The 9926-nt window shown below is 39.3% G+C and overlaps 1 protein-coding gene across 1 annotated transcript in view; it reads right to left on the reverse strand.

The window, feature by feature from the left end:
* The window catches only part of CDC23 (cell division cycle 23), a 45276-nt gene that overhangs the window by 18193 nt on the left and 17157 nt on the right, over positions 1–9926 (reverse strand). The window contains exons 3-9 of the mRNA XM_011935288.1: positions 9578–9715; positions 5138–5180; positions 4347–4452; positions 4111–4243; positions 1636–1813; positions 1457–1554; positions 1253–1334 (exon numbers count right to left, since the gene is read on the reverse strand). Of these exons, the coding sequence (XP_011790678.1) occupies positions 1253–1334; positions 1457–1554; positions 1636–1813; positions 4111–4243; positions 4347–4452; positions 5138–5180; positions 9578–9715 (778 nt within the window). The remainder of the gene's footprint in view (positions 1–1252; positions 1335–1456; positions 1555–1635; positions 1814–4110; positions 4244–4346; positions 4453–5137; positions 5181–9577; positions 9716–9926) is intronic.

A 9926-nucleotide genomic window follows, 5' to 3' on the forward strand; every position in this document is an offset into this window, starting at 1 on the left:
GGGTTGGAGGTTACAGTGAGCTAAGATTGTTACCACTGTACTCCAGCCTAGATGACGGAGACCTTTCTCTTAAAAAAAAAAACAGAAACAAAAAAAAAACACACCAGGTGCAGGGGCTCACACCTGTAATCCCAGCACTTTGGGAGGCCGAGGCAGATAGATCATGAGGTTAGGAGATCAAGACCATCCTGGCTAACAAAGTGAAACCCCATCTCTACTAAAAACACAAAAACTTAGCCGGGCATGGTGGCAGGCCCCTGTAATCCCAGCTACTCGGGAGGCTGAGACAGGAGAATGGCATGAACCCGGGAGGCGGAGCTTGCAGTGAGCCAAGATTGCACCACTGCATTCCAGCCTGGGCAACAGAGCGAGACTCCATCTCAAAAAAAAAAAAAAAAAGGTACATCTATAAAATGCTAGTCATCAAAAATAATACAAGTTTAAATGTACTAACATGAAAAGATGGCAAAGATATTAAGTTAAAAAATAGGAAGTTAGATAGCACTATGTATAATGATATAGTTTTTGCAAGCAAACAATATAGACATATACATATAATACATACTTCTTTTTTTTTTTTTTTTTTGAGACAGAGTCTCGCTCTGTCACCCAGGCTGGAGTGTAGTGGCACGATCTTGGCTCAATGCAACCTCCACCTCCAGGTTCATGTGATTCTTCTGCCTCAGCTTCCCAAGTAGCTGGGACTACAGGCGAGCGCCACCACACCCAGCTAATTTTTGTATTTTTAGTAGAGACAGCATTCCACCACATTGGCCAGGCTGGTCTTGAACACCTGACCTTGTGATCTGCCCACCTTGGCCTCCCAAAGTGCTGGGATTTTAGGCATGAGCCACTGCTCCTGGCCCCTACACATACATGTTTAATATTTGCTCAGAAAAATATTCTGGAATCATGTTTACCAAACAATCCCAAACAGTGGGATTACAGTGAGCTTTTACATTCTATAGTATGTAATTGTTACCTTTGGTACTTTCGTATTATTGAGTTGTTTGTTTGTTTGTTTATTTAAGAGATGGGCTCTCACCCTGTTGCCCAGCCCTGGAGTGCAGTGACATGATCACAGCTGACTGCTGCCCTGACATCCTCTGCTCAAACAATCCTCCCACCTCAGTCTCCTGAGTAGAGGAAACTAAAGGCACGCACCACCATCCCTAGCTAATTGTGGTTATTTTCACATGTGTTACTTATAACAAATATAAATCCTAAAAGAAAAAATGTAGTTAACTCTTACCAATTACACAGCACGTTTCTACACGATACTTATCAATCTCACAGAGGTTATGAGCCAGATAACTCAACTCCGATTTCATGCTCTGGGATAAAAGAAAAAGACAATATAAGTATGAAAAAAGAACTCCTTAAATTATTTTTCCTGTAGCTAATACAAGTGGGTGACAATCCAACCCAGGAGATCCAAGCAAGGGAAGCAGCTCACCCTGACATAAAGAAGGTTGGAGAATGTGTCCATATTTTCAATCCTGTAAGGGTCTTGTTTCCTTAGCTCATTAAAAATGGAGAGGGCTTTGTCAATATCTGCAGAAAGAAGGTAGTTCAGAAAACAGCACAATGCACCTGTCAGGGTCTGATAGTATTTTACTGTCTTTATTCACTCACCTCTGATATTGTGATAGGCAACTGCAATTTGGGAAACAATATATGAGCTCTTAGAGAAGCCCACATCAATGAGATTCTGATACTTTTGCAGGGCCTCCTCTATCAGCTGCAACTCTGTGTATATATGAGCCAGAAAAAACTCTTTCATCCAGGTGTCTGGCAAAGACAGGAACTTCAGCTAGCAGCAGAAGAGAGAGGGACACACTTAATATAACTTGACCTCTCTCTCAAACAAACATCCAGGAACTATCTTTATTGTCTAAAGGAATTTATCACTAAAATTTTATTAGAACACCTAGTAATGAAAACAGGGCAGTCCAATTAAGTGAATATGACTTATAAGCATAATAAGGAGGAATAACCTAGTTGGGAAAGGCTCCAAAGAAAAGACAGGATTTGAGGTGAGTCTTAGAGAATGGGTAGGATTTAAATAGAAGAGGGGAGAGGAAGGGAAAGAAGACAATAGTCTAGACAAGGGTAATAGCATAAGGAGAGGTAAAACAGTCATGATGAATGTGAGTGAGTAGGATGAGGCAACTAGCTTGGTTTGAGGAGAGGCTATGTACTGGGAAGTGGTGGAAAAATAAAACTGAATGGGTAGAGTGCATTCTTGGGTACAACAGATAATGGGATACAACAGGGAACCACTGCAAATATTCAGTACGAGAATGACATGATAACATGGGAGCTTTAAGAATAAGTTTGGAAACAGGCCAGGTGGAATGGCTCAAGCCTGCAACCCCAGCACTTTGGGAGGCTATGGGAGAGGATCCCTGAGGCCAGGAGTTTGACACCAGCCCTGACAAGAGAGCAAAACTTCATCTCCACAAAAAAAAAAAAAAGAAAAAATAGTTTGGAAATAGTATGCAGATGACTTGGAAATGGAAGTATAAAAATGGGAACACTAGATAGAGGGTATCCATTACTTGTAAGTAATCCAAATTTGAGATGACAACTGAGATGATAAAGGAAACCAAGAGAAAGAGATGAATACAAGAATGTAACCATGGTTATGTCTCATGACAGACTAGATAAAGGGAGATAACAGAAAAGGAAGACACAAGTATGACTCTAAAGTGTCAAGACTGGATGTCATTGTTAATAGCGATGCTAGTAACAGTCTATCAAGTTGGGAGAATAATTTAGTAGGTAAGATGAGGAATTTGGTTTGCATATTTTGAATCCAGAGATTGTTTAACAAACTTTCAATGAAAGTCTAGCAGGCAGTTACACATAGGTGAATAAAAGTAAACCAAGATAAGATTTCAGATACAGATTTAGTGACAAGTCATTACTGAAGGAAATCAACAAGACTTTAAGGCCAAAATAAGGAAGTGTATTGTTGCTTCTATTAACTACTGAAGAATAGCAAAATAAACACTATAGACAATGTCCTCTACTAATGGCTAATAAAATGACTGGAGTTTAAAAACAACTTAATATACATTATTTCCTTAATGAGCAAATTTCCGAATCTTTACAGAATCCATGACAGCTCAGAAGAGGCCTAAACAATGTTTTTTTGTTTGTTTGTCTGAGATTGAGTTTCGCTCCTTCGCCCAGACTGCAGTGAAGTAGCGCCATCAGGGCTCACTGCAACCTCTGCCCCCCAAGTTCAAGTGATTCTCCTGCCTCAGCTTCCCAAGTAGCTGGGATTACAGGCACCCACCACACCTGGCTAATTTTTATATTTTCAGTAGAGACAGGGTTTTGCCATGTTGACCAGGCTGGTCTTGAACTCCTGACCTCAGGTGATCCACCTACTTTGGCTTCCCAAAGTGCTAGAATTACAGGCGTGAGCCACCGCACCCGGCCATAATGTTTTAATACAATTCTTGATAGCAGAGAAACCTTTCCCATAGCATCTTTGAGATTAGGGGAGAAACTATAATAACATTCAGTCTACAAAATAAGTCACAGTAGGCTGGGCATGGTGGTTCATGCCTGTAATCCTAGCACTTTGGGAGACTGAGGCAGGAGGATCACTTGAGGTCAGGAGTTTGAGGCCAGCCTGGCCAACATGGTGAAACTCCGTCTCTCCTAAAAATACAAAAATTAGCTGGGCATGGTTGTGCGTGCCTGTAGTCCCAGCTACTTGAGAGACTGAGGCAGAAGAATTGTTTGAACCCGAGAAGCAGAGGGTGCAGTGAGCCAAGATCACACCACTGCACTCCAGCCTAGGTGAAAGAGTAAGACTCCATCTCAAAAACAAAAACAAGTCACAGTAGAACTGAAATGTGAAAACATGAATATGAAAAAAATATTCTAACTGGATACAAATCCAACTACTGAAAAAGAGCTAGTCATCAGTCTTTCAAACAAAGACTTAATTCCAAAACGGTGAAAGACACCAGACGCGCAGCAAAGAGAGAACTATAACGAAAGGCCTGCTAAAACTTCCCCCACCCCTATATTACTACAGAATTATAGAAGGCTTGAAGCAGAGGGTTTTTCACATAGCTCATAACAATTTACCATCTCTTTGTCTGTGATCAGGTTACAGAGTTCTAACCAGGCTCCCCAATGCAAGGGCAAAACATGAGTAGCTTCCACAAACACATCAATGGCCTCTTTCACCAAGTCCAGTTTTCGAAGCACCACACCATACCTGGGGAAAAAAAGAAACAATCACAGAAGTTAATGCTATTTAATAGCTCCTTTCTACTCAGGAGAATATGTTACAGAAAGTTCCAAATTACAGTAACACTTACAGATAAAGTCCAAATCCATCAAGTTCTCGAGCTTGGTGTTTTTTGCTGAGTTCCACTCTCAATTCTCTAAGAGCCTCATTTTTCACTTGTCCTTTTTCCAGGGGGCCTAGGAAAGAAACAGAGTCTCTGTTCTAAGGTTAGGGTGCTGGTTTTGATTTTCTTATTTTATTTATTTACTTGTTTTATTAGAGACAGGGTCTCGCTATGTTCCCCAGGCTGGTCTCAAACTCCTAGGCTCAAGTGATCCTCCCGCCTCAGACTCCCAAAGTGCTGGGATTACAGGTGTGAGCCACTGTACCCAGCTCATTTTCATATGCATAGATATTCTCTTTAGCATCAACGAAAGTTACACCTGAAACCTCTAGCAAATACAAGGTACCAATGATATCTTACACAACCCATTTACTGTACTCCAGAAATTGCAACTACTAATGGGTTTACAGTCATACTCTGTTAGACCCACACAGTTTTTTTTTTTAAATTTCAATTCGTTATGAATGTTTAAAAATGAAAAACCTCAACTAAAACTTTAAATTTCTAGCTTCAGGTTGCAGAGAACAGAGAAGGGCCAAGGGAAGAAAGCCCTCACAATACCAAGCCCAAGCCCAGATTCCTCCAAGACAGGCCTCAGCTGTAGCTGAGTATAAGGCAGCTGAGATAAACCAGGTGCGTTCCAATTTGTAATGGTTATCCTCAGACCATTCAATTCATATTACCTGCCTGGCTCTTGGAGGCATTTAAGTTTGCAACCCTGCTTTTTAGGTCAAAAGGTAAAAGAAAAACATTCGTACCTAAGCTATCAACTGTTTCATCGTCCTTCTTTTTTTCTCCAGACTGTAAGAGAAAATCAACAAATAGGTCTTTTTTCAATTTATTCTAAAACATATTCTAAAACTAGCATCCTGATCCTACCTAAAGGGCCAAGTTCAACCAAAATGGCATCTACTTTTTGTCACTAATTATTTATTTATTTATTTATTTATTTATTTTTTGAGACAGTCTCACTTTGCTTTGTTGCCCAGGCTGGAGCTCAGTGGTGTGGTCTCAGCTCACTGCAACTTCTGCCTCCCAGGTTCAAGTGATTCTCCAGCCTCAGCTTCCCGAGTAGCTAGGATTACAGGCACCCGCCACCACGCCTGGCTAATTTTTGTATTTTTAGTAGAGATGTGGTTTCGTCATGCTGGCCAGGTTGGTCTCAAACTCCGGACCTCACGTGATTTGCCCACCTTGGCCTCCCAAAGTGTTGGGATTACAGGCATGAGCCACTGTGCCCAGCTGGTCACTAAATTTAAATAACTCTTCAGGGACTCCCTGGCCAAATCTGGAGTTATCTGAGCACCAAAATAATTAAGTAATGAATTATGCACAATTAAAAATATAGCAATCCATGAGTCTATACTGATACTAAATAGATAAATAAATGGGGAAAGGGAGGGAAGGCTCTTTAAGTAGAATGCCAAGGGTTGAGTAGTAAATGTAGACAGAACGCTAGAGTAGAAAATCATCATTCTGCAACATTATAGTAAAGATTGCTTCAGATAAAATTAACAATGAATATTAAATTTAGAGAAAAAGTTGTATGAGGAGCAAGATATTTGCATGGTCTTAAAGTGTATCCCCACAGATTACTGATGAGTTGCAAGGGAAATAACAGTAACTACAGAGTGGAGAAAATGGATAACATCTTCATCAAATGCTCAAAATTAACAATAGCAGTGAGGGGCTTATGGGCATTGTGTAACACTAGATGCAGTGCCCTGTGAAAAAACATCGGACATATCCAAAATGAAGAATGTTCTATTAACAAAAGGGAAAGATTCACATACCAAGAATATGTGAAAAAAAGGAGGAGAGAGGGAAAGGAAAGGAAGGGGAAATAGAAAGGGAAAAGAAGTCAAACACACAGAATGTACAACACAGGGTGAACCCTAATGTAAACTATGGACTTTTGTTGATATGATGCGTCAATACTGGTTGACTGATTACAACAAATATATCACACTGGTGCAGGATACTGATGGTGAGAGAAGCTCTGTAAGAGGGGAGAAGGAGGCATATGGAAACTCCTGTACTTTCTGCTCAATTTTGCTGTGCACCTAAAACTGCTCTAAAAAATAGTCTATTAATTAAAAAAAAAAAAAAAGAAAGAAAGGAAAAGAAAGAGAAAAAGAAACGGAGGGAAGAACTATAAATTTCAAAAAAAGTCAATGACGTAAAAGACAAATAAGGCTGTTCCAGATTAGTGTAGATTAAAGAGACATGACAACTGATTCCAGATGGTACTGAGGGGGAAATGCTATAGAAGACACTGCTGGGTCAATTGACAAGACTGGAATTCAGCCCAGTACAGTGGCTCAGGCCTGTAATCCCAGCACTTTGGGAGGCCGAGGCATGCGGATCACCTAAGGTCAGGAGTTCCAAAGCAGCTTGACCAACGTGGCGAAACCCCGTCTCTATTAAAAAAATACAAAAATTAGCCAGGCATGGTGGCGAGCACCTGTAATCCCAGCTACCCAGGAGGCTGAGAGAGAATCACTTGAATCCGGGAGGCGGAGGCTGCAGTGAGCCAAGATCACGCCACTGCACTCCAGCCTGGGTGACAGAGCTAGACTCCGTCTCAAATAAAAAAAAATTTTGGAATTCGATAATAGATAAAATGTGGTATCAAATACCATATTTAACAATATGGTGTTAAATTTACTAAAGTTGATAACTATGTTGTGGTTATTTAAGAAAATGTCCTTATTCTAAAGAGAACACATTGAAGCATTTAGGGGTAAAGAACGATGATATCTGCAACTTACTCTCAAACCGTTCAGAGTTAAACAATTCCATGTGTATGCACACATTGTGTAGAGATAGAGAGAAATGATAAAGCAAATAGGATTAATGTTCACAATACGCAAATCTGCATAAAGAGTACATGAGTGCCGGGCAGGGTGGCTCACAGCTATAATCCCAGCACTTTGGGAGGCCAGAGCGGGTGGATCATCTGAGGTCAGGAGTTCAACACCAGCCTGACCAATATGGTGAAACCCCATCTCTACTAAAATTACAAAAATTAACTGGACATGCTGGTGTGCGCCTGTAGTCCCAGCTGCTTGGGAGGCTGAGGTAGGAGAAACGCTTGACCCCCATAGGCAGAGGTTACAGTGAGTCAAGATCGCGCCACCACACTCCAGCCTGGGCGACAGAGCAAGAGTCTGTTTCAAAAAAGAAAAAAGTACATGAGTATTCTTTGTATTATTCTTATTCTCGCAACTTGTCAATTTGGAATTATTTTCAAATAAAAGGTTAAAAAGTAAACATTCAGACTTTCTTTTTTTTTTTTTTTAGGAGACAGGGTCTTGCTCTGTTGCCCAAGCTGGAGTACGTACAATGGTGCAATCTTGGCTCACTGCAACCTCCACCTCCTGGGCTCAAGTGATCCTCCTATCCCAGCCTCCCAAGTAGCTGGAGCCACAGGCACATGCCACCACACCTGGCTAATTATTGTATTTTTTGTGGAGACGGGGTTTCACCATGCCACCCAGGCTTCCTTTTATATTTTATATATTTGCCGTAAGGAAGTTTATTTTATCCCAAACTTCAGCAAATGCTGGTTCTATTCTACTGTAACTCATCCAAATTAGTGCTTCTACACAGGTATAGATTGTATGTGAAAGATTAACTTTTTAAATCCCATAATTTCAAAATATCTTTCTTAAACTCAAGGAGATAAGCAAAATGTGGTATATAAATACAATGGAATATTATTAAACCTTAAAAAAGAAGGAAATTCTTATATATGCTACCACATGGATGAAACTTGACAGCATTATGGTAAGTGAAATAAGACAGTCACAAAAAGACTAGTACTGCATGATTCCACTTATGTAAGGTACTTATAGTACAGATGATAGAAACAGAAAATAGAATAGTGGTTGCAAAGGGTTCCTACCTTGGGGGAAGGGAAAAATGGAGAGTTATTGTTTAATGGGTATAGAATTTTAGTTTCACAAGACAAAAAATGTTCTAATGATGGGTGATGGTGACGGTTGAACATTATAAAGGCATTTAACACCACTGAATTGTAAACTTTAAAAATATTAAAATGGGCCGGGTGAGGTGGCTCACGCCTGTAATCCCAGCACTTTGGGAGGCTGAGGTCAGGAGATTGAGACCACCCTGGCTAACACAGTGAAACCCAGTCTCTACTAAAAATACAAAAAAATTAGCCAGGCATGGTGGCGGGTGCCTGTAGTCCCAGCTACTCGGGAGGCTGAGGCAAGAGAATGGCATGAACCCGGGAGGCAGAGCTTGCAGTGAGCCGAGATTGCACCACTGCACTCCAGCCTGGGCGACAGAGACTCCATCTCAAAAAACAAAAAACAAACAAAGATGACTTAAACATAGTCCATAACTGCAAGAAGTTACCATGCTTGACAAATATAAGCTATGCTAACAGTTGATCAACCCAAATCAGAAAATCTGAAATCTGAATTGCTCCAAAACCCAAAACTTTTTCAGCACCAATGACACTCAAAGCACCAATGACACTCACTGGAGCATTTTTTTATTTCAACCAGTAAGTATAATGCAAATATACCAAAATCTGAAAAAAAAAAAAAAAAAACCTGAAAAAAATCCGAAATCTGAAACACTTTTGGTCCCAAGCATTTCAAGTAAAGGATACTCAACCTGTACTAGGAAATGAGAGTATATAAAATGTTTTTTTAAATCAATTTATATAGATAAAAACTAAGAAAAAGTAGGCAAGTAAATTCATGTTTCAAAGTAAAATAATAAATTATACTTAAATTATTATTCAATACAGTATTAAGTTGGTTTACTTGTATTGTCCTTTACAGTCATAATTTTTAATAGTCATGAAAGAAAAACAATAAATATACTATAAAAATGATAAATGAATTTATAAATTTAAAAGTCAGCCCAGGCTTTTTAACTTCTTACACAATAATATTAATTTACAGGCATGAAGAACCTTATATAACCTAAAGCAAATAATCAGGTTGTTACTTATCCTGTTAAGTCATTCCTAAGAATATTTTCTTCTGTACCACCATTTTTAACTTTATTTATGATATCTTTTTTTTATTATTGCTAAGTATTTATAAAGTACATTCATTCAGTGGCCCATTGCTAAGCTATTTAAAAGATTTAACTTTTCCATTGGTTCTAAATATGGATGTTTCACTAAAGGCAGAATGACATTTTAAAATGGCCCTCACCAGATATCTGGAATACATATACAGAAAATAGGCTTTCTTGCTATCGCAACCATGCAGAAAATGTGCTGCCCGATCATACTCTTTAACGTCAAAGTAGGCCTTGGCCAGGGTATAGGCATCCATATCCTGGGCATCCTCCTAAAAAGGAAACAAGCTTGTGTAAGTGGTTGGGAATAGAACAAAAGTTCAAATCTAAAAAGCATATTCATTAATTTCAAGATGTGAGAGAAAAATGATTGTTTTCTTCCTCCTAAAAACCTAGAATATGTAGATGCATATATGTATAATTTTATATATTTATTTTATTACCAAGGAAGCCCACAGAACTTTTTTTTTTTTTTTTTTTTTT

Source organism: Colobus angolensis, unplaced genomic scaffold (assembly GCF_000951035.1).
Source record: "Colobus angolensis palliatus isolate OR3802 unplaced genomic scaffold, Cang.pa_1.0 Scaffold142, whole genome shotgun sequence".
In the NCBI taxonomy this organism is placed as follows: domain Eukaryota; kingdom Metazoa; phylum Chordata; class Mammalia; order Primates; family Cercopithecidae; genus Colobus; species Colobus angolensis.